This window comes from Haliotis rufescens, unplaced genomic scaffold, assembly GCF_023055435.1.
Source record: "Haliotis rufescens isolate VD_foot unplaced genomic scaffold, xgHalRufe1.0.p SCAF_4, whole genome shotgun sequence".
Classification (NCBI taxonomy): domain Eukaryota; kingdom Metazoa; phylum Mollusca; class Gastropoda; order Lepetellida; family Haliotidae; genus Haliotis; species Haliotis rufescens.
The window spans coordinates 49,702,561-49,728,807 of record NW_025964112.1 but is presented as its reverse complement, the minus strand read 5'-3'; the positions used below and the strand labels follow the sequence as shown (position 1 = coordinate 49,728,807).

The 26,247-nt window shown below is 39.1% G+C and overlaps 1 protein-coding gene across 5 annotated transcripts in view; it reads left to right on the top strand.

Annotated features, from left to right (window-relative positions):
• LOC124151448 (guanine nucleotide-binding protein G(s) subunit alpha-like) overlaps positions 1–22,435 on the top strand; it is a 35,252-nt gene extending 12,817 nt beyond the window's left edge. For 2 of the 5 annotated variants that reach the window (XM_046523939.2, XM_046523953.2), the window contains 12 exons: positions 7,575–7,675; positions 11,951–12,362; positions 13,777–13,849; positions 14,054–14,108; positions 14,551–14,664; positions 14,889–14,986; positions 15,215–15,269; positions 15,903–15,988; positions 16,489–16,668; positions 17,633–17,775; positions 18,199–18,335; positions 20,245–22,435. In XM_046523939.2, coding sequence (XP_046379895.1) covers positions 12,194–12,362; positions 13,777–13,849; positions 14,054–14,108; positions 14,551–14,664; positions 14,889–14,986; positions 15,215–15,269; positions 15,903–15,988; positions 16,489–16,668; positions 17,633–17,775; positions 18,199–18,335; positions 20,245–20,430 — 1,296 coding nt within the window. In that variant the 5' untranslated portion in view covers positions 7,575–7,675; positions 11,951–12,193 and the 3' untranslated portion in view covers positions 20,431–22,435. Of the gene's footprint in view, positions 1–7,574; positions 7,676–9,304; positions 9,342–10,560; positions 10,698–11,950; positions 12,363–13,776; positions 13,850–14,053; positions 14,109–14,550; positions 14,665–14,888; positions 14,987–15,214; positions 15,270–15,902; positions 15,989–16,488; positions 16,669–17,632; positions 17,776–18,198; positions 18,336–20,244 lie in introns of those variants that run through there. The other 3 variants (XM_046523945.2, XM_046523960.2, XM_046523930.2) reach the window with 3 other exon arrangements.
• The last annotated feature ends 3,812 nt before the right edge of the window (positions 22,436–26,247 follow it).

The following is a 26,247-nucleotide window of genomic DNA, read 5'->3' as shown; positions in this document are numbered from 1 at the left end:
ACTATCAAATAGTAATGATACCAGGTGTTCGCGAAAAGGTGAGGGTATCCTCGTTAACTTTGTTTCAAATAGTTTATGTTACAGTATCTTTTAACTGAAAATGTAATGTGTAGTCATTATAACAAAATTTATCTGATCTCAACAAATAATTTCTTCAAATAAGCCACGTTTACTCAGGGACATGAATCATTGAAGGGATTGTACTGGGGATTTGACTTCATGGTAAAGCGCAGCGGGCTTAATGTAGAGGGGATTGTGTGATAAAGTAGGAGCATGCTGATTGCACCGTCGAGACTCAGTTGTTCTCGTTGCAAGAGCTCTGCGACCCAGCGATAAGGCGACATGATAACACGAGGATGATAAATGGCCATATCGCCGGGAGAGGGTACGTGTGCGCGGCTACAATGTCACTGTGATGTGCATGCACCCAGTTTGGTTTCCCGACGCCGGCCGGCCGGCCGGCCGGGTGGTGTGGTGTGGTGTGGTGTGGTGTGGTAGTCATGTTGACACGTCATGTTTCCAACGGCTTACAATACGTTGTCAAAAACATTTGTAATCGTTGGAACCAAAAAATGAAATAATATAGTGCGAGTTGCATTTAATGGCGCTTTGACCTGTATTTGAGATACAGAACGGCGTATTAATTTGATGTGAGAGAAAGGCCCACGAATTACGTTGATATTTACCACTGTTTGTGAGTGAGTGAGTGACTGACTGCGTGACTGAGTGACGTTTAAAGCCCTTTTAAACAGTATTTCACGGCGTGTCGTCTTGATGCGGAAGGAACGGATTCAACTCAAGATGAGGATATGATAATAATATTTATCATATAATGGGTAGGTTTCTCGGCAGGATAAAGCCAACGGATAAAAACGATATCCGTTGGGGTCATATGCGGATAGAGATGCAAATATCAAAGGTCAAGTTGGGACTACTTTCAGTGTTTATAAACAAACATGGCGTCGCTCTTGTCATTCGGCTATCGAGTCAGAATTAACCATCGGGAATATGGATAAACTACAGAGATAATTGCTATAATTATCAAAAGAACAGTCTAATATACTTAAAATCAGTGTCTAGCTGTGACGTAGCTAAGGCATTCTATAAGTTTTGGCAACTTTGGAGATAGAAATTTCGAAACAATTTTGCGAGGGCACTAGGCCTAGCCAAGCGAGATCAGTAGCCATATCTATGCTTGTAGACCTCTGCGGCTTGAAACCTTTTCCACAAATTAAAATAGTTGGATTTGGCCGAAATATGTTTGAATTGTTACCTTGTTTCGTTTTGTCGCTGTGTGTACATCTGATTGCACTTTTTAACGTTATGACAGGACAGGCCGAATGTCAACAGCGTCTGATCGTGGCCGTGACGTCTCATAGACTAGGGTTAGAGTAGCTTCCCTTTGACAAAGGGCAGTTACTCTAGCGGAAAGACCGATGGATTGCCGCGCAATGCAAGTAAAAACAGTTGTTGTTTTGCGTATATGTGCTTCGCCACTGTATAAGAAACAGATTTCAGTTGGAACTATATTGGCTACTGTCACTGTCCGACTGACTCATCACTTACCCTGTGACGTAATAAATATTAATGCGCGCATTCCAGGAAAACTCGCAATGTTTCGGTAATGTTTGTGAGAGAGGGAAAGCGATTTTGAAGCACAGAATTAAAGAATGACATTATATGATAAAGAGGTTATCACGCTTGTGTGTTTGGGGATGGTAAATATCCTGTATTAGGAATAAACACTATGTATTAAGCTCGCCAAGGCTCGCTAAATACAATGTTTATTCCTAATACAGGATATTTACCATCCCCAAAACCTCTATATATTAAGTTCAAAAACGTATGGTTAAAGTAATAGATACATGTGAATTCATACAGGACTGAGCAAGTTTTATGTTCCATCGATTTTTGAATTAAATTAAAGTCATCACAAACAACACCCCATCTCATTTTCTTGCTTATACTCTGATTTCAAGCTGTGAAAACGATATGATTAAACAAGTCAGTAGTTCAAATAACTTTGTTATCGGTATTTCAGTCAATGCTCTTTGGGGGCGATTTACCGCAATCTTGTGAAGTCACTCATACTACTCTATACTACTACTATATATATAATTTAATGATACATAAATAATTGCAGCGTGTCTACTGTGATTCCTATACTCCCTGTATCATATGATTCAAGACCAAGCAGAAACACACATATGTTTTGTTACATTTCAGATAACAAGACAAAACAATCAAATACATTTTTGTGTATGTCGTTTCAAGATTGAATCATGTTAGAAAGTTAGAAGTATTAAAGAAACATTGTGAAATGAAATGCTCTCAACAGTTTACCTGTTGTTATTCGGGTGATTGCTGCAGTTAATCTACTTCCTGGACAAGTGTACTTGTTTCTCAGTAAAACATTGTCCTGGCTTTATGCTTCATATATATTTTTTGTGAGGCAATCTGCAAATCGGAAGCAGTAAAAAAACTCAACTATAATCTAAAGTACCGAAAAAAATTAATATATAATTCAATCCCAGTTTCGCTCTGGTTATAATTCTGTAATGCTGTAATCCCCCCGTGAAGATCCGCGGTAGAATGGGTCTTCAGCAACCCATGCTTGCCGTAAAAGGCGACTGTGCTTGTCGTAAAAGGCGACTAACGGGATCGGGTGGTCAGGCGCGCTGACTTGGCTGATGCATGTCATCGATCCCAATTGTGTTTATGATATTAATCACTGGTTAATTGTCTGGTCCAGACTCGATTATTTACAGACCGCCGTCATATAGCTGGACTATTGCTGAGTGCGGCGTTAAACAACAAACCAACCAACCAAAGATTCTTATTCTTGGCTCACCAGAGACATATCCGTGTAGGGTTTCACCATTCTGGTCACAGCGGCATTAAACTCAACTCATTCACTGTTACTACATTGTTCGCCTCCTATGAATGAAATGCCTATTGGCTGTTGACCGGACAACGTATTGTAAACTGTCAGGTACTTACACTGTCAACACATCATAACAAACACAAGCATCAAGTCTATGGCTTTTAGTGATCAGATTTGGAAAATCGTTAATTCAAAGTTTCTTATGAACTTTAACTGTGACCACATTGAAAAAACACAATCCGAAAAAATATCGGGCCATATGATATGCATTTTACTATTGTAAGTATCCAAACTCAGTTTGGATATTAGTCTTGAAGTATTAGAGCTTACTGATAAACAGTTAAAAATCACCAATTTGTTTTTTCATACCTTCAAAAGGCTTTAAAGTCATTATTAGGTTATTTGGATGTATTTTAGTGATACTGTCGAATGACTATTTCCAAGAGCTTTCTATATATCTATAACCCATGTACATGGTATGGTTTAAAAAAAAGGGCCACAGAGGGGTCCAAAAAGGCCAAATGAAGTGTGGTCGGAAATTACGTTTGAACCTGGCAAGGACGTGCAGAGGACAGGGATGTTTTCACTTATCTCAACAAAGAGGTTAACTAATAACAAAATTATCTGATACATATTAAGAAAAGTACTCGTACTCAAGGTGAGTGAGTGAGTGAGTGAGTATGGTTTTACGCCGCTCTTATAAATATTCCAGCAATATCACGGCGGGGAACACAAGAAAGGGGCTCCACACATTTTGCCCCTGTGGGGAATCGAAGCCGGGTCTTCAGCGTGACGATCGAACGCTTTAACCACAAGGCTACCCTACCGCCCCCGTACCCAAGGCGGAGTCGCGAGGATGTCTGTGTCTTGAATCCAATATTACACCGTATATTAACCAATCAACTGCGATACACCCTCACATTGGTTTTACATTCCTTCAATTTAATTCCAGGGTCGGGGCGGTGGAGTAGTCTTGTGGTTAAAGCGTTGGCTGGTCACGCCGAAGACCCGGGTTCGATTCCCAACAGTACAATGTGTGAAGCCCATTTCTGGTTGTCCCCCGGCGTTATATTGCTTGAACAAAGCTAAAATCGGGGTATAACCATAAAAAACTCACTCACTACTAATTCCAAGGTCAACTTATCCATTACTGGATCATTTTGAATCACCAAGCTGGAAGTCGGCCATGTATTTCAAAACAGCTGATTCATCGTCACTACATGAAGGGTCAAGTTCAATAGAAATGACAGGACTCGTCCTGTCTGTGTGTTGCGTATCAGATAGTAGCCATTGATCGATGCAAAGTTCAACGGTAGTAATATCAAATAGAGGTACACGTTGGATGACACACAGCCACGAATACTTTTTTTTATGACTTTTAAGCTTGTGATCTACTAGATATCTTGTTTTTGAGCGTCGCTTGCAAATCATCTCACGATATGTTATCTTCCTCATAAGTATTCACTTATATCAGTGAAGGGGTACAATTCAATCCAGACGGAGTCTCGTACCATACTCTGTGTTAAATATGTCAAGATAACGAATCTTGGGTCGACGGCTGCATGTCTACTGGCTTTTAAAGAATGGCACACAAGGGGATTGACCATATGGAAACTACTTTATCAAAAGTAAATATATTGAAATACTGATAAACTTTTATGGTAGACATGTGGAGGACATTTCCAAATTTGACGCACGAGTGACAAGAATGATGTCCGATGCAATTCCTTATTTTGACTTCTACAATTTCTTCCCGTATTTTTTTCAGATGAACAATTGACTTGCTTTTGCGGCTGGTATCATTAATATTTTAATAGTGATTCATAAACACATGCTCATGATGTAGTCGGAATCGTACAGTCGACTCTTGCATTTAACGTGTGTGATAACATAGATGTATTTATAGAAATTGCATGACACGAATTCTAAATTTACAACGTCAACGCCAGAGAACAACCAGTCTCGATTATATGATTAACAGATTCCATTGGGCGTAAAAGGCCAATTCATGGAAATCATATGAAAGGCTCACTGAAAATCATGATGACACCAGGTGTTCGTAAAAAGGTGAAGCATGTCCTGCCCAACCGGTAGCTACCAGCAAATGTGCAACCACAAAATATGCATAAAAAGTATGTGCTTGTTGCCTGTATCACACAGCAGTACTCCTGTCATGTACGGCGTCATTTAAACACACCAGGCAATCAAGTGATGGACCAGAAATCCAGTTTGGACCAGAAATCCAGTTTAGAACTGAAAACGATATCTTAATTTTAGATGTCGACTGCTGTGTACAAGTGCAGAGTTTGTGCTGCTTATAAGTAAAGAAACAACCAGACGCCTATGTGATACCTTTTTACCACCTAACTAACTCAATCATACTTTTATCCATCCCACCAACAGACTTCTCTCCCACTCCTTCCCATTTCTGTCTTTCAACTTAAACAGGAACTTGCTCACGCCTACCATTCACGCAATCCTGACACAAATTCATTCACTGAATCACAAAGCTCCTCTCTGACTGGTTCCTCCTGATGTCGCCCAATCCTAAATGCGTCTGATGCTGATGTACTTGTATTACATCGAGCAGTGTTAGCTGTGACGACAGTCGCTTTCCGGCTCTGTTGCGTGTACTTGTCAAGCAGAGGCGCATGGTATCCGATTTGATGGCGAAATCCGAGATGAATCAATACAGGCAGTGGACAGAGGCCACACATCGCAGGCCTGCCAGGAAAATGCAGTTCCTAAAGCAAATTACTACTTAGAGGGAAACGTAACGATTACTAAAAACTTCGAAGGCGGGATTTTAGTTCTCAATGTAATGCCAAGAATTTGAAAAAACGCCTTCTGAATCCTCATCACAAAGTCTCTTTTTAGAAGCTGTTTTTAAGTCGCATGAAGAAGCAGTGGTATCGCTTTAAGGTAGTTATCGAGTTTTTGTGCTGTTTTTGAGAGGTTCGTGTAAATATCAAACGTTAATGTCAGATAATAATCTGTCACGATTTTTTGCCGAAACATATGCCATTGGGCGTAGAGGCAAATTATATAAAGGGATCACTGAAAACTAGTGATGACACCAGGTGTTTGCGAAAAAGGGTAAGCATGTCCTGTTCTACCGGTAGCAGCAGCCGCCAGTGTTTGTTTGGTGCCTGACGCTGCGCAACAACGCTCCTGCCATACGCAGGCGGCCTGTAACAACCGAGGCTTGACCAGACAACAAATGCACAACGCCCTGCACTGTTAATCAATAAATCGTTTGTTTTGCGGACGTGTGTGGACTGGGGATTGTCAAACACATTTCTATATAGTACTAGCTATATGGGGTTAACTCATGAGACCCACAAGATGATTAACTAACCATCCTCATGACACACGGCGTAATTCGATAATGCCCCTTATCAAATAATGGATAGTGTTATCGATGTGTATTGCCAATCCAATAAACTTGGTATCATAATCCGTTAGATATGTAAAGGAAGTGTCCAAAAACTAGTCCAGTCACGGTCTCGTGACCGCACCGTTTCCCTCTTCCCTTGATTCTCCGGCTTCCGTCACAATTCGGCAAAGTCCGGCGGTCGTCCTGGTCCAGTGACTTCACGTTCTTTGTTAGAGTATTAGTAACCAGTAAATCTTATTCTCAAGCAGTTTAATCTCATACTTTTATAATGTATTGATTTCATGTATGTTATTCAAATACGTGTGCTACCTTATTCACGCAGGGAAAATGTTTTAGTAACTTTGAGACCTCGCTTTCTCGTCCATAATTACGGCCGCGAGAAAGAGATAAAACGATAATAAACCTACTGGAAGGCAATAAATCCTCTGTTTTTTTAAACAATTAGCCGATATGAAAACAGATTAAATCCGATTTACCACAAATTAAGCTGAACACATAAACCTTTATTTGATAAATCAATGTTTACAGCGATTTTCTGAACAGTTCTGCTGTTTGTGTGTTTATTTAATGGACAATTATGGGAAAGGTGTATCCATGTGTTACGCTTTGAATGCTGTTGGGCGTATAAGCCTAAATAGATACGATTACCTGACAGTGTACTTACTGTGGGATTCAACATCCATCACGTCTAAGGGTCATATACATGTTAGAAATAACCAACAGTCATGTTTCTGTGCCTTTTACTCCTTAGATTGCTGAATTATTTGGCAGATCTAGAGCGTTATGAAGTTAAGTGCAACAGTTAACTAATTAGTTGAAGTTTTATTGTTTTTTAAAAAAAATCCTAAATTATGATTAACGTCTGTCTCCTAAAATCTATTTGATTTTTATAAACTTTAATTAAATCTATAACATTTACCTATTTTTACAATTTTGTAAAGCTATTTCTTAATAATCATCTCTAAAGATCATTACATCTTAGAAAATGTCAGTCCATTCGTCTTAAACCTATATAAAACAATCACACAAAGGTCCATAAAATATTTGCTTTGGATTTTCACGATTTAACATGGTTTGAGTTTTTTAATAATCATTAATATAAATACCACCGGAATTTTACATCCCAAAATGATCATCTAAATTGAGTTTATCGTGAATTGAATTTTTGACATTCAAATCAACAAACCATCAGATAAATGGCGTTTGAGGTACGAAAATGCATCAAAGGAAGAATGTGATATAAGCATATCAAAATAAGTTATTTTACTACATTTCATTTTTCTTCGTGTTCAGGTACTTTGCAGAGCTCACATTAGATCGCCACACGATCTGGCATCGGCTATAGAAAGCGGATTGCGCAACCCTCAACACAACAGCTTGAATAAAATGTTTTCGTAAGTAAATGTAAAAATATTTAATTTCAAAGTAAATAAAAATAACAACGTGTTCGTTGAAATGTGGCCCCGATTGATGTCACTGATGAGGTCATCGCACGCACATACATATCAATGTAAATGGCATTACCTTTCAGTTGACAGTTGCTCGATGTACAGTTATACATACATAGTTTTATATATCAGCGATGAAAACTGAGCTGATAATATCAGGAATCCCGTCGGGTGGTACTGATTTCCGTTCCAAGGAGTACGGATCTCGATTCAGTTTTGTTCCATTTTTTTAACCGACAAAAGTATTTATTAAAACAGTATTCCCGATTAATTTTCAGATAAGATCTGAAGTATTTATTACGATTTTGGCATCAATGGGTTTTCTTCATCATCTTAAAAAATCACGCGACTCAATGGTTTGTTTACGCTATGCAATCAGCTTGAAGTTATAAGATTCCATACTTGACCGGCGCCCGTGAAGATCTGGGAAGAGAATAGATCTTCATGCTTGCCGTTATGGGCGACTATGCTTGTCGTAAGAGGCGACTAACGGGATCAGGTTGTGATCAGGCTCGCTGACTTGGTTGAAGCATGTCATCGTAATCCAATTGCGTAGATCGATGCAAATTGATGTCAATCATTGGATTGTCTGGTCCAGACTCGATTATTTACAGACCGTCGTCATAAAGCTGGAACATTGATGAGTGCGGCGCTAAACAACAACAACAACAACAACAACAACAAAAGAATGCATGACAGGCAGGCTTACCATCGTAGCTACTCGAGGAGTACGCTGTTTTCAATTAATGAAATCCATAGACATTTTGACGAAGCCTCAAAGATCAGTTCTAAAGGACTTTGCAGCGGCATTGAAAGTACATGTAATTAAAAGTATGTTTCGTTTACCAGTTGAAACGTAACTAATGTTTTGAATGCGAAATCTCGCGCGAACTATGGGTTAATGTCAAAATATCTCCACATCCAGTTTTCGACTCGATATATGCAAACTACCAGAAACGCATATCCGACATTTTCGAGTCTTAAATGTATCAATATGTGCTGACACATTAAAACCGCATAATCAACTTTAAATCTGAGGCCAAGAAAACATTATATTTAATATGAAATATTAACTCGCATGACAAAGATTGATGATGGTGTGACAAACTGACATTGTCTCATGCCTGAACACACAGAAAAAAATAAATTGATTTGTATGACGTTAACGGAAGAGAATAATCAGTCCTGATTATCCGCCAAAACAGATTCCATTGTGCGTAAAGGCAAAATGGCTGTAAAAAATGTATGAATAATGCACTGAAATGACACCAGATGTTCACAAAAATGGTAAGCTCGTCCTGCACTACTGGTAGTAGACACAACTCGCACAATGTGCATAAAAAGTCAGTGTTTGTTTATTGCCGTACAGCAGTCCCCCTGCCATACAACGACGGCCTGTAAACAATCGAGCCTTGACAAGACAATCAAGTGAGGACCAGACAATCCAGTAAATACCAACCCTTAGAGCCATCACTCTTTCCAAAGAATGGGTTCAGACCCTCTACATACATATGAAATCAAATAGATTTTGTTTTTCATTTCGAAACCGACAATCCGTTGTACATTTCTTTGCAGATGTGCATTCTGGCGACTAAATCAAGTAGATACAAAGGTAGTTACAAACATTGAATTACAGCGTTAAATTGTTAAGTAGCCGCTTGAGAGGTTCATTGTGAATAACCATGTCTCCAGATACCCAATGACGTCAGTCTCCTACCAAATAACAATGGAACTGTTTTATTGATAGTCTCGTGTAATTTATATTCCTGACTTCCCATCGGATAAGAGCAGGGTAGGTTAGTATTTACGTAAGAGAGCTTTTGATGAATAGAAAAAAGGGGAGCGTCACATACATTTTTTACAATCATTAGACTGTACATTGAGGTTCTAGACCTTCCCTGTGATAACCGATTTGGCATATGGCCTGTGTGCATGCACGACTCACTCGCTCACCGGGTGGCCCATTCGTCAAAGGCGCCGCAATTCGCAGTGCAGAGTTGCGTCCCTTGGGCATGCCAGAAACCTGTGATTGTGGGTTCGAATCCCGGTTCGCCCCGATTATGTTTCTAGGTTTGTCAGCACCATACCCGCGGACGTGCCTCGTGGGTTACAAAAGGACACGAATAAATCCACAATAAAGAATCGAAAGGAAAGATATGATTTATCTTTATGGAATCAAAATGCGCACACCTGAACCCAAAATGCTAAGAATATACTTAAGTTGTAGGAGGCAGCCAATCCCCTTTTGTTGGATGTCGGGGGTCTTTTAAATTAGAGTGTACTTGTTCTCAGTGTGGTCGATTCAACATTTAAAAGAATATGTTGAACGTTAAACATCCTTTGTAGGATCAGTATAATTGATTTCGTCGATATTTTCCCCGTAATTTAACCCCAAATTGTGCCCTCTCTCGATGAATTGTTTGATAGGCATCACTTAGATGTTGACCAATGAAGAAACAATTTATGGATAACAACTTCTTTAATACTGTAAAAGCGACGTTTCCGTATAGATCCTTATATCATTGTCAAACAAGTGATGCTTTTGATATTTGTGTAGTATTCGGGTTTCGGGGGTGAGCAATGAGAGCGCAAAATTAGATAGTATTCGGGATTCCAGGAAGTGGGGGAGTGGTTGCACACTCTTGAAGAGGAAGACCAGCACAACTCACTGGAAAGAGTAATTAAATGAATCACATTAAGGCACATGACAGTTATGCGGACATTGATTTGTTATCTTTGTTTGTTTGAGAGAAGCCCTTTATACCCTAAGTGTTCCAAATATAGTTTCGTTATCATTTACCACACGGTAAGGAGATAACAAGGAGATTAAAGTCTAAAATTATACAAATGATAGGGGAAGGATGAGACCTCCTTGTTGTCGTGCCTACTGTGACCCGGCTTAAGCTACTGCACACTGCACCGCTCACAACTCAAGTAAAATACACTCTATCGCGGTCGTGTGAGCAAGGTAAGCTGTCTAAAGAATGTATTTTGTTAGTTTATCATCTTTGTTGGACATTCGTCCATTTGTTAACAAACGCTTTTCTAAGCATAACATATTATTGATAATCACCAAACCATGTATTATCAAGTCATGCATAATTGTTTAGCACATTACGCTATTGGTTTGTTAAGTGTATTTCTGAAACATATTGGTATGATTTTGTTTCAATGATTCCCAATGATTTTGTTTCAATTCATAATTTTAATCTTTGTTCTGGCATCATTTGAATATTAATGTTCATAATATTTCGTAAATAAGACATATGATACATTTTAGGATACCTCAACATGTTTTTTATTCCGGAACAGTTATATACACACAAGTACGCGTTTCTCAAAATACTGAGGGTGTATGTTCCAATTTCGATTGATGGTAAACAGTCCTAAGTTTATACTAAACTTCACCACACTTTTGTTGATATACACCGGCTGAAACAATGTTAAACTGTTCATTTCAATCATACATTCATGATCCGTTTCAAGGTTTATCATGTTATTAATTTTCCTGATACCCCCCCCCCCCCCCCCCCCCCCCCCCCCCCCCCCTTTCAGATAAGGTTAGGGTGAGTTAGGGTACACACACACACACACACACACACACACACACACACACACACACACACACACACACACACACACACACACACGCACACGCACAAGCACACACACACACATGCACAAACACACACAGAGACACAGAGACACGCTCTCTCACAAATACAGAAACACATACGCACACACACACAAGTCGTTTTTAGGGGGTTATGAAAGGGGATATATAATGAAAATAATAAATGTGTTACGATCATCTCAAAATATATAAACAAAAGTAAAAACTATACATTTCCTATAATTAACCCGTTCTAAAAGAGACATCCTTAAATTTCGTTCTGTTATTGTAGACAGGGACGTTATTTTCGTCCCCTCTATTCATAACATTGTGCTATCTTTTCCCCTAATGATAACAGGTTGGACCTCTGATACCTTAGTACAAATAGGTCGTTTGACTTTGAACTGAGATTTGTTTGAGGTTAGAATATATTGTTTTTTCTTAACTTGTATAAATCTAGACAAATAGTTAATATCCTGTTCGTTATAAGCAAGTTCACAGCAAAAACGTCAACATGTTAGTTCTACAAAACCTGGAAATATTTCATTATAAAACGAATATGGACTTATACTTATTGTCTGTTAGAAATTCTGACTTATTTGTTTCAGATTTTCCCTGTTTTGTCTGAGGGTTCTTGTCATCAGCGAAGGCTACAACTAGGCTGGTTCACATCGAAGCTCAGTTTTGATACGGTGACGGAGCGCACATACTGTTAATTTCTACTGACATATTCGTTGAACAGAGGACTGACTCTTGTTTGTTAACCCATCGAATGAATATATCAAACTGACCACTGGCCATTTAACTGCACAGGATTTCCCCCTCATCCAATCAGCTGCCACTGTTTAGATATGCGTGATCAAGTCATGGCGTGTTTTGGAGGTTGTGTAGACGACACGAATCCATTCTATCCCACTGCCGAGGAACACAAAGAAGCGCGCCTTCGCGACAAACAGTTGACCAAGATGTTGTCAAAATACCACAAAGATGAAATGAAGAGACTAAAGCTTCTTATGCTTGGTAAGGTTTTTCACATTCAAACATAACCCAGACACAAAGACCATACTGTGCATAGAGTTACTGATATCCATCTTTTCAATTTTCAATTCAAACAGCTTTTCGTTCAAAGCATCGCGTTAAGTTTACTTTCGAAATCAAACTTGAAATGTCTGTTGGTTTTGTTTCTTGTTTAACGCCGCGCACAGCACTATTTCAGATATATGACGGCAGTCTGTATGTAATCGATTCTGTCTGGACCACACAATCCAGTGATTGATATCATGAACATCGATCCACGCAATTGGCCATGGGATATTTACTTGAGAACTGTTTGTAGAAACTGATAATGCTTGTCATCAGATAATAGTACACCACCAGTCGATACCAATTCACTTCATTGTAAAATCATATTCGTTAAATATTAAATTTGCAATGAAACTAAAAGCAAATGTATAGACGCCAGTTCAACTGTCCGGAACCTGTTAATCCGGATAAACAAGAGTCCGGAATATCGAATCATAGATACGGATAACGTGCCGTATATACATATAAGGGTCCGAAGGAGTAATCACCAAGAAGCTGGGGGTTCCGTATACACGGGATTAACTGTATGTGCGCGCTTCCGTTTACACTGCTTTGTAAATAGACTCAACACACTCAAGCAGAATTCTCCTAGCAAATGTTCTGCGATAATAAATCACTGAACTGCATTAAACTGATTCCAGAGACGTTAGCCTTATGCAAACACTCCAGGTTGCCCCACATCCAAAGGGTTGTCAAGAAACGTTGCCCAATAATTGACCCTCTGAAGTTTGGATTAATAAATAACTCGCCCACCTTATATGTTCACAGCAACGAGCAGTTAACTGCATCTTGATATATTTATGATGTACTTTAGAAGCCACAAATAAATGTCCTTATTCAACCATGAGTCATGAACTCGAGCTGTTTATTATTCGCGATAGAATGTTTGTAGTTTCAGATGTGTTTTTATTACACGTTTTATGATATCTTTCATTCATCTATGAAACATTTAGAGAAGCATACGGATAAATAAAACTACTTGACATATGTGCGTATGAAATCAATTTAACGCTTAGGTTAACTCGAGTGTGATTACAATGACATATTAAATTCTTGTTTCAAGTTTCATCAATCGCAATATGGCTGCAATATTGCCGATGCGATGTAAAATTATAACTCACTCACTCAAGTTTCATCATATTTATGTTGTGTATGCAAAACAATGGATGTATTTAACGTCTTCATCAAAGAGCAATACCCTCTGAATCCACATCCTTGTTTATCTACGAATGTCAGATACAATATATGTCAACGTGTGTATATGTTAATACAACAATTGTTTACGTTATGATACTTACATTTTTTAATAGTTCAGATAAACATTTGTGACAGTTTTTCTTTGAATTTCCAGGAACTGGCGAATCCGGGAAAAGTACAATCACGAAACAAATGAGAATTATTCATATCAATGGTTTTGACAACAGGTGAGCATAAACCCCTGGTTACATCAAATCTTCTACATAAAACAAGTCAACACTCCTCTTACTGTGTCCTAGAAGATACTTGCTTAAACGATTTATCCCACATAACAACAGATACTGTCTTCACATGTTTACAACGGTCTGTGTCTCCGGTGTTCACAATTATTCGTTTTATTCAGGTAATTATGGTATATTTGTTTCTTTTAGGGAGAGAATGTCAAAAATAGTTGACATCAAGAGGAATATCAGGGACTCCATTTTGGTATGTACAACACTATTTTTATCCCATGACTAATTGAAACATATTTTGTTCACAAAATGAACAAGTACCACATCTCATACTCATACCATACAGTAATGAGATTGACAGAACCTGCTCATTGCATAATACAGCTTAGAATGACATTTCCATTTTATTTCGTCAAAATAGTGTGTATCACTTCCAAATGCCTCTCCAGCTATTCCAGTAATCGAGTTACATAACGACAGGTCAGCTCGTGGGCGGAAAACCCGAAATGATGCAGGTCTTGGACGTTTAACAAGTGCATCATGTACACTTAGAAACATATTTTGGGAGAACCTTGGTTTTCTGACACGCTTTGGGAAATTCATGCATTATTTCTTTTATGAAATGAATTCAACAAAGCCCTCTTTTCAGAGGAAATTTTCTTTTATGAAATGAAAACTTATTTTATATATTGCAGGCAGTACTAATGGCTATGCCACAATTGGATATATCTTTACATGACGAAGAAAACCAGAAGAGTGTTGATCTGCTGTTGGAGGAGGCACAGGATGCAGATAGGCCGGTTTCACACGTGAGTAGACTGTTTTCTTTGTCTCACTTCAGTGACTGACATAATGAGCATCGACCAACGCAATTAGGACACCAACCAAGACAGCGAGCCTGACCACTCGATAGTTGCCCCTAACGACACGTATAGGGTACTGGGCACTTTTATTATTTCCCGGAATGCCCACACTCTATATGTGGAATTGATAAAGTAACACACCAGTATGGAGGTTTGAATTTTGTTTCCAGGACTTCCTGACACACACAGAACGGCTGTGGAGAGACAAGGGGGTCCAGGAAAGCTACAGCCGTTGTAACGAATACCAGTTGTTGGACTGTGCAAAATAGTGAGTGAAGTTTAAATACATTGCTTCTTATTTTCGTTTTGTGAACTAATATGTTCACGTATAATTTTCAACGGGTCAAAATAAAATTTACCCCATGTATTTCATTTATAAGCAGGAATAATACGATTGGTTGTTGATCATTAAAACATAACATTTATAACGGTACACAGAATACTTCTGAGGATGCCTGAGGATGTTCATACAACATTTATTAACTTATACTTTCAGTTTTTTAGACAAAGTCAACGAAATACGCAGTCCTGATTACCTCCCTTCTGATCAGGTGAGTTAATAAAGTACATGCTTTATTACTGACGGGGACACGAGTACATTGTAGCTCATTGTGTATGGTAACCAATGCAGTTGCAGTGTTGCGTCCATTTACGTGTAGTATTTCCGCTTGTACTTTGTTAGCACCAACCCGCGCTCATTTGCTTTTATCATAGTGGAAACAAATATAAACGTCAGTGCGTGCGTGCGTGCGTGCGTGCGTGCGTGCGTGCGTGCGTGCGTGCGTGCGTGAGACGCCTACTTTAAAAGTATTTCATTAATATATCTCTATATTTTCTTACTGTAACGACGATAAATACATTATTAACAACTAAATATACTCAGTGTAATTCATTCAATGTTCTCAAACTATTTGGGGCGGTCGGGTAGCCTAGTGGTTAAAGCGTTCGATCGTCACGCCGAAGACCCGGGTTCCAATCCCAACATGGGTACAATGTGTGAAGCCCATTTCTGGTGTCCCCCGCCGTGATATTGCTGGAATATTGCTAAAAGCGGCGTAAAACCAAACTCACTCACTCACTCCTTCACTCAAACTATTTGATTTCACAGTGCATTGTCATTAATAGCGTGTTTGTTTTGCATTCAAGTGCTGTACTATTTACTAAACCTTGTTTATCTGCTCCAGGATATCCTCCGCTGTCGTGTTGTCACAACATGCATACAGCACATAGACTTTGCAGTTAACGATTCGGGACAACAAGTTCAGTTCAGGTATGGCCCTTTTACTGTTTATATTTTACAAAGAAGGGAAATATATTTCATTTTCAGTGTTTCATTACCATATACATAGTTTGATTTGGGGTATTCATATTTTAATATAGATTCAGCGTATATGTAGTCAAAGGACAGTTGGGTGGCCTTGTGGTTAATGCGTTCGCTCGTTACACTGAAACCTGGTTCGATTTCCTCATGAATACATGGGTTGCTAAAGAAGCGTACCATCATGTTCTCTCACTCACTATATAGTCGAAATAGCTCATGTGATACTTTAAGTTGACTATGAAATCGTAATGACGCTCTATTCTATATGTTGGGGCGGTCGGATAGCCTAGTGGTTAAAGCGTTCGCTCGTCACGCCGAAGACCCAGGTTCTATTCCCGACATGGGTACAATGTGTGAAACCCCTTTCTGGTGTCCCCCTTCGTGATATTGCTAGAATATTGCTAAAAGCTTCGTAAAACCATACTCACGCACTTTCCTATATGTTACAGTGTTTACGACGTTGGGGGGCAGCGAGGAGAGAGGAAGAAGTGGATTCAGATGTTCGACAGTGTCGTTGCCAACGTCTTTGTAGCCGACGTCAGCAGTTTTGACGTTACGTTGAGGGAAGATCCGGAGAAGAACAGATTGTTGGAGGCGCTGGAGATCTTTGAACAGGTCTGGAACAATAGGTAAGTGAGAATTGGAACTGTGTTCGTTGGTGATAATAATCGAGTCTGGACTAGACATTCCCGTTATTGATATTATGAGCAAAGATCCAGACGTTGCGTATTTTTTATATAAAAAGAAATGCTTGATAATTTCATTAGTTTATAGACATGATGGAAATGAATTCATTGATAGGTAAATAGTTTACACAACAATTTGCAATTAAGTCTTTGAATTGTATTTGGAAGTGATACACATAAGGAAGAGAATTTATGGAAGTCAACTTCTTTATTATGAGGAACACAAACGTTTCGGGGTGCATACACATAATTAAGAAGTTGACATCCGTAAATTCTCTTTCTTATTTGCAATTAGTTTACATAGGGGATTGTTACGTGTGTTGGTACGTATTCGTATTATTGTTAATAAATACGATGGCATTAAATCACGTGTGTGTACAAAAGGTGTATAGTCTAAACAATTACCTTGCCTTGTTGGTGTCCGTCAAGGAGAAAATTTGTCCCCGACATTGTTTCATTGTTTCTCGATGATCTGGAAAATTTTTTATATTCTCAAAACTGCCAAAGTACATTTATTCAATCTAACTCACTTATTGGTCTGTTTTGTTCGCATTACTATATGCAGAGGATACTGTTTTGTTTTTAATCATTCAAATTTACAAAATATGTTCGATCTTTTCACTTTGCTGTAAAAGTTGCATGTCAATTCTAATAAAACAACAAATGTAGGTTTTTATGGTACAAAAAGAGACAAGAGTAAACATATATTATTAAACAGCTCACCAATCGAATATGTTAACGATTATAAATATCTTGGAATTCACTTTACAAACAATAACGTTTTCAAAACCTCTATGAAAATAATTGTGAATCTGCCACTTAGGCCATACCGAATTTACTTATATTGTTTCTAGTTGGACATTTTCAAGATTCTGTATAAGCACTCAAGCACATCTTTATATTTCAGGTTTCTGAGGCACGTTTCTTGTCTTCTGTTCTTGAACAAAATCGACATTTTGGCGGAAAAATTATCCCGCAACCACACACCCCTTGAACTCACAAGCAAATATCCGCATGTATTTCCAGACTATGAAAAATTCGAACCTACAGGTAAGTTAAAGTGTTGGATGCTGTTGGTTGGTATAATTTTAATCTCATCTATAAAAACAACAACTTGTCAGTTTTGAAAATATAAAGGTAATCATGCAATCTAAATATGACCTGCCCTACAATTCTACTCGTTTTATCCTATATTGTCGTTATTGTTCTGTCATATGATATCAATTCTCACTCTTCACCATTTCCTATATCGGGACGGTTGTTTGCGTGGTGGTTCGTCACGCCGAAAGGTCGGGTTCGGTTCCCAGCGTGTGAAGCCATTTTCTTGTGCCTCCCTCCCTTTTATTGCAGGAATATCGCTTAAAGCGGCGTAAAACCCAACTTCCTCACCCATTTGTCTCATCGATCCATTTCGCCAAACTACAATCAAACGATGGTGACTTACCATACTTATTATACTACTTTTTTTTTCAGCCAATGAAAGACTGGACTTTATTAACTCTTTCCCAGGCAATGACGAAGTACCGAAAAAAAGGAGCAAGAAAACGTCTCGTACTGACGTCGACCCAGGCACCATCAAAGCAGCAGTGTATATCCGCAACATTTTCATGGTGAGTGGACGTCTATTTTACAAATATATATTAATGACGAAATACTTAAACATAGTGTCATTTATGATGAAGGGTAAGAGGTTCGAAAAGTTACAATAGACAGGTGAGTATCTGTGAGTTGTTTGGGTCAAAGTTTGTTTGAGCTGTATGCTACTCAAAATAAGTTAAATAAGACTCGGATTCTTTCATATTACTATAGCTAATCTATCCTCCCATGACAGATTAACTATAGTAATATGAAAGAATCGGGTTTTCTTTTGCGTACTATATATCAGGGCGCGTTGGCCTAATGTGGAAGGAAAGCTCCAACATGAGGCAGTCCGTTGGCGTTAACAATTTTAGGGAACCCATGAGTAAGATTAGGGTTTTAATACGTGATCGATCATTTTTAGAGTAAATCTTCTTTAAATCCAAGACTTTTGAAGATCCTTGAAGTTTTTAAAAAGCAATTGTGTGAAGCATCACAGTGCCTGCTCTCTTAAAACAAATCATAAAATGAACGAAATTGGTATAACGATATGCAAGAAATTACATTCAAAGGTTGATGAAGTCTCCGGCAGCAAACCATTGTGGGTTGAACACGCACATAGTTATCTCCCCTGTTGTGGCTATATTAATGTCGTCAAGCCATCAGGTGATAACTGGCTTAGGCTTGTATCAATGAGCACGTGTATAAGCGTCTGCCACATTTCGTCGCGTGTTGGTTATGCATGTGAATGCTGATTAAATACAGGGATGCTTTACCTTATGAAGTACAGGTCATGTGTCTACAAATCTTCTTATGTGTGCGATCTGCTGACACACGTGAATGCAACGTTCCTAGCTTTCCGGTCACGTAAGGACGAACAGAAAGTATACTGTGTAGGATTAATGAACATATTTTGTTATTGTACGGACACGTACAGCTTACTCTCTATGGTGATTACTTTACCTGCCTGCGAGCTTTAAGAAGACGTGTAACAGAAGCTTTGAAAGGAAATCGATAATCTTTACATATCGTGCACAAATGAAATCAATCTACGCTTTGTATCACCAACAGCTTCAACACGAAGAAACGTTTTAGAACGGAGAATAAAACAGTGATTGTTCTTTCAATACTGACAGGCGATACCCTCAAAGCAAGCCATGCTCATCAGTTTCGCGAACACCAGGTATCATCACTATAATGTACACATTAACATGGTTGTTGTAGTACATTTCGTGCCTCGTGTGATTAATTAAGAAGAAAGCATTTTTGACAAAAGAATCGACATTTTCCAATGGCCAAATGGATGAACAATTTATTCGAAACACTAAAATGGATTTTACACACATAAATGGCTATTTTTCCATTTGAGTTCCATGAATGTTCTGATTCAGTGTTCGCTCAGTGTTCGGGGGACCAGACGAATTTGCCCTGTTATCCATACTTTCAGACAAGAATAATATTTAGAATAAAGGTCGATAAAGATTCTCTAGGGATCATGAAATTCTGCACAAGGAAAATGTTTTTTCTGAAAAAAAGATGTTTCGCTCTAAATGAGAAATGTAATGTATTTGCTGGTTATAGTTCATGATGGACGTTTAGTCATTTTCTAACGTTCATGGGACGCGGGTGGCCCAGTCGTTTAAGGCACCGCATTTCGCTGTGCAGAGTTGCGTCCCCAGGGCGCGTCAGAAACTTATCATTTTGGATTCGAATCCCGTTTCGATTATGTTTCTATTTTTGTCAGCACCATACCCGTGCTCATGTTTTTCACCAAAGTAGTAAACGTCTAAGACCTGCATCACTTAGGGCTTTCATCCAACATCATATTGGCACGCCGTTTTGTAACTAGAATACTGTTGAAAGCGGCATAAAAACTCACTCACTCACTCACTATAACGTTCATAAATCTTCTTGTTCTGAACTCAGTATTTTCTATTCTAGAGAATCGTAACGGGGGACCTGAAGTTACGCCAATGTCTTCAAGACCAAGATCCAGACTGGCACCAGTTCCATACCTGCCAGTACTACTACACATGTGCCGTCGATACAAAAAACATCACAAAGGTCCTCGAGGGTTGTCGTTCTTTGATCATACGGAAGCACCTGGAGCGGTTTGGTATCATATAGACTCCACGCACAGGAGATTACCCATCACCTACACTAAAAGCTCTTAACTCATGGACATCATCGAACACCTATCGAGTTATACGGTGTTCAAGACAAGCGGATTGTACGATAAAGACCATATTGGGTCCATAAGATCACCATCTTTAATGATGTATTATTAAAGTTCAAGATACCCAGGTATTGTACAACGTACTGCCTTTATTCAAGTAACCCATACATATCTGCATATGTCGAAGTTGTGCATATGCTTTGACCATTCAGTCAACAAACACGTGGAACATGTGACTGAAACGAAACGACTTTCAAGTGATAAATCCAGTCAGTGTGGCAAAAGATGAACACTTGACAGACTATTAGTATCCTGATGGATGACGGATGTGGATGTGGATGTGAGATGACAAACGTACGCGTCAGATGCTCAGGCCTAATTGTACTTTGAACCGAAAGGCCTCATCATACACGTTTAAACGACATTAATGGTATGGTGTCATCAATCGCTTCGTCATGGACAAATCAACTCCATGTCATCATGACGTCATCATGTGCTTGAGTGATATCACGAACTACGTCATGAACCTTGTATAGATCTGACAATACTGCCGCTACTATCGAAGTAACGCAGTTGACTCGTCTTTCAAAAAGAGAATACTATTGTTTGTTATCCTAGTGTGACTTTGATAATGCAACCGTGACTATTGTATATAATCAAAGGCTGTGAAATTGTGCATAGGAATCTGACAATTTGATGTAGATGTTTTTCCTATCACCACGATCCGGAGTTGCTTTATTTGCATAAATATTGCTTTCATTGAATACACAGTTTCTGCAGTTATGACATACAAAGATCATGTATAATCTACAGTATTTTGTGCATTGACAGCAGCAAATCAGTTTGATGATGCCGCCAAAGAAGAGACCATTACTTAAGAATGTAATGTGCATCTTCCACAATGGAACTGCATAGAAACAGATCAACCATTTTATATTCTGGGGGTAGGGGATGGTAGATGGGAGATGGGAGATGGGGGAGACTAGATTTTTTAAAAACTAAAACTGAGTCTAAATGAAAAACAATTCAAAACAATGTCTTTGAGGCAGACAATTTCTTATTTTATTTTAGCATTTTCTGGTACAATTTATATCTTTTTTGGTGTCAAATCCCAGGCCCCAACCCTCAGAATATCAAATGGTCGCTCCCTTACTGAATATGAATATGAAATATACACAAAACAAATTCACTGTTGTCATATGCTGATACATTTAAAAATCGCAGGATTCAAAACGTACGTGTCAAATCTGTCGATGAGTATTTTTATCAGTATGAAATAACATAATTCGACAGATGAGAGCCGTGTAAGTGTAAACACCATGATCTGAATCTAGGGTTGTAACGGTTTCACGTAACCAAGATACAATCTAACCAATAATTTGATATAAAAGAAATTCAAAGTGAACCACAATACCAGATCGTTAGTCCTTCTCAGTGCGTTTCTATGGTGTCAGTATATGATTAAAAACAATTAGAACTCAAAACCCTCAGACTTTTGTGCGATCGAAAAACAACAGCTGTTGTTAAGAGACAGTTATGATCCCATTGTACATATTAAATATGAGAATTTGCAAATCAAGGAAAAAACTGTGCCCTAAATATATACCACCAACTTGCTTCACATACACATTGTCGATGTTCAATTCACTTAAAACGTGGTGTGTAATAGCCGTGAATACATGTGTCTGTTTTCAATTTAAGTGTATCATATGATATTTAAAAATCAATTCACTGCTTATTACATTAATTTTCGATTTCTTGTTTCACGGCAATGGGGACTTTTCTCGAGTATTTTTTGTCAATTCCGTTCAGGATATGGCTGCGTTTTTAATCGTCATATTTCGTTTTCAATATGAAATCATTTTGTTAGTTTTTTACTGGTTATTTCACAATGCTAAATATGCAAACCATAATTCTATTTCATTCTGTTTCTGGAATAAAATCAATTACTACAAACTATGTCCATGTGTGTGAAGTGATTGTCAGATGTAATTACCTAATGAGAGTTATCGTCATACAGTGTCCAGATTGCTCGCGGTAATGAGAAAAGACCAGAAATTGAATTAATACTGAGACGATACTCCAGGGCCTGGTACCTATTTGCAGTGAATTTCTAGACGCCATAATTATGACTGAAATTGAAGCATTAACTCTATGTAATTAGTTACTCATGTGTATCAGATCATAAAACGTAAATCGAATGTTCTGTTTGAATGGCGTGATTTAAACTTACTAAGGTAGCATATTCATCCAAGCGTACATAAACTTCTGTGAAAGAATAATGCATAGCTGATGCTAGGTTTACATTCTAGCTGAAATGTTTCTTTTTGTCTTGGCCTATATCAGCCTCAATGAAGGAATAATGTACAGCTGATGCGTGTTTCTCCGTGTCTTAATCTATAGCTACATCTATGAAGGAATGATCTTCAGCTGATGCCAGGTTTACGTGCTAGGTGAAATGTCTCTCCGTGTCTTGATCCATAGCAACATCTATGAAGGAATGATCTTCAGCTGATGCAAGGTTTACGTGCTAGGTGAAATGTCTCTCCGTGTCTTGATCCATAGCAACATCTATGAAGGAATGATCTTCAGCTGATGCAAGGTTTACGTGCTAGGTGAAATGTCTCTCCGTGTCTTGATCCATAGCAACATCTATGAAGGAATGATCTTCAGCTGATGCAAGGTTTACGTGCTAGGTGAAATGTCTCTCCGTGTCTTGATCCATAGCAACATCTATGAAGGAATGATCTTCAGCTGATGCAAGGTTTACGTGCTAGGTGAAATGTCTCTCCGTGTCTTGATCCATAGCAACATCTATGAAGGAATGATCTTCAGCTGATGCCAGGTTTACGTGCTAGGTGAAATGTCTCTCCGTGTCTTGATCCATAGCAACATCTATGAAGGAATGATCTTCAGCTGATGCAAGGTTTACGTGCTAGGTGAAATGTCTCTCCGTGTCTTGATCCATAGCAACATCTATGAAGGAATGATCTTCAGCTGATGCAAGGTTTACGTGCTAGCTTAAACTCTCTTGGTCTTGGCCTGTATAACCCGTAATGAAGGAATAATGTACCGCTGGTGCTGGTGAAATGTCTTCCTCCTTCAATATCCAACGAATAATCCTGCATTGGTGTTTTACAGACCAAAGATGATAAAACACAATCACTGATCACTAAAAACAACAATCAAGCAGGTGGTGTCACTCAGTACAGACTGAGGTTACACGGATGATAACCTGATATCCTGTACTCTATATCAAACTTGATATTGACACACGCATCAAGTTAACACCGACTATCTTGACCACACATTCAATGGACACTATCTTGACGGTGGATTCAGTGGACACTGATAATCTTGACCACACATCTAGTGGACACTGACTATCTTGACCACAAATCCAGTGGACACTGACTATCTTGACCACACATCCAGTCTTCACTGACTATCTTGACGGGGTATCCAGTGGACACTGACTATCTTGACGGCGCATCCAGTGGACACTGACTATCTTGACCACACATCCAGTGGACACTGACTATCTTGACCACAAATCCAGTGGACACTGACTATCTTGACCACGCATCCAGTCTTCACTGACTATCTTGACGGGGTATCCAGTGGACACTGACTATCTTGACGGCGCATCCAGTGGACACTGAGTATCTTGACCACACATCCAGTGGACACTGACTATCTTGACGGCGCATCCAGTGGACACTGACTATCATGACGGCGCATCCAGTGGACACTGACTATCTTGACGGCGCATCCAGTGGACACTGACTATCTTGACGGCGCATCCAGTGGACACTGAGTATCTTGATCACACGTCCAGTGGACACTGAGTATCTTGACCACACATCCAGTGGACACTGACTATCGTGTCGGTGCATCCAGTGGACACTGACTATCTTGACGGGGGCATCCAGTGGACACTGACTATCTTGACGGCGCATCCAGTGGACACTGAGTATCTTGATCACACGTCCAGTGGACACTGAGTATCTTGACCACACGTCCAGTAGACACTGACTTACCCGACCACACATCCAGTTTTCACTGACTATCTTGACGGGGTATCCAGTGGACACTGACTATCTTGACGGCGCATCCAGTGGACACTGAGTATCTTGACCACACATCCAGTGGACACTGACTATCTTGACGGCGCATCCAGTGGACACTGACTATCTTGACCACACGTCCAGTGGACACTGACTATCTTGACCACACGTCCAGTAGACACTGAGTATCTTGACCACACATCCAGTGGACACTGACTATCTTGACTGGACATTACGCGACCAGTCACACGACTGATCAGAATCCTAGAATGCCCAGATAATGACTGATTAACTGTGCCTTTGAGCTGTGACTATATTATTTTATTGCCAATGACTGACCTTGTTTTTTCGGGGGCGGCTTTGTCATAAAGTAATTAAATGAATCATTCAATAATAATAAGAGTAGTAAGGCATTAGTCATTTCGATTATTTTCTCGTTAATTTCGAGAAATAGTTGAAATAACATGAAAATAATCAAAGCAACGAGAAAATACTCGAAACAACGTGAATAAACTCGTAATAACAATATAATCAAAATAACGAAAAAAATTCGAATCAACGAGAAAAAAAAAACTTTTTGAGATAACGAGAAAAAAACTTTTTGAGATAACGAGAAAAAAACTTTTTTTCGAGCAAATAAATGAAATTCGAGAAAATAATCGAAGTAACGAGAAAAAACTCGGGGCAACGAGAAAGAAATCGAAAATTCGATAATATCATATATCTCAGACATTAAGATGTGCATTGGCTTTAAAGAATAACGAGAGGGGTGTTTTATCTCGAAGCAGTGCGTCTGTTAGATTAAACGCCGCTTCAAATCGCATTTTAGTCATGTCATAGCGTCTGATCATGGCCGCGAAATGACCTCTGCAACATGATAGTTACATGACCTCTGCAACATGATAGTTACATGACCTCTGTAACATGGTAGCTAAATGAAATCTGCAACATGGTAGCTAAATGACCTAGCAACATGATCGCTATACAACCTCTGCAACATGGTAGCTAAATGACCTAGCAACATGATCGCTATACAACCTCTGTAACATGGTAGCTAAATGGCCTCTGCAACTTGGTAGCTAAATGACCTAGCTACATGATCGCTATACAACCTCTGCAACGTGGTAGCTAAAAGACATCTGCAACATGGTAGCTAAATGACCTAGGAACATGATCGCTATTCAACCTCTGTAACATGGTAGCTAAATGGCATCTGCAACATGGTAGCTAAATGACCTAGCAACATGATCGCTATACAACCTCTGCAACGTGGTAGCTTCATGACATCTGCAACACGGTAGCTAAATGACCTAGCAACATGATCGCTATACAACCTCTGTAACATGGTAGCTAAATGACATCTGCAACATGGTAGCTAAATGACCTAGCAACATGATCGCTATACAACCTCTGTAACGTGGTAGCTACATGACATCTGCAACATGGTAGCTTAATGACCTAGCAACATGATCGCTATACTACCTCTGCAACGTGGTAGCTACATGACATCTGCAACATGGTAGCTAAATGACCTAGCAACATGATCGCTATACAACCTCTGCAACGTGGTAGCTACATGACATCTGCAGCACGGTCACCATATGACCTAGCAACATGATCGCTGTACGATCCCTGCAACATGGTAGCTACATAACATCATGTGTATACCTATCCCCAGGCGTGAGATTTAGGGGAGAGTTT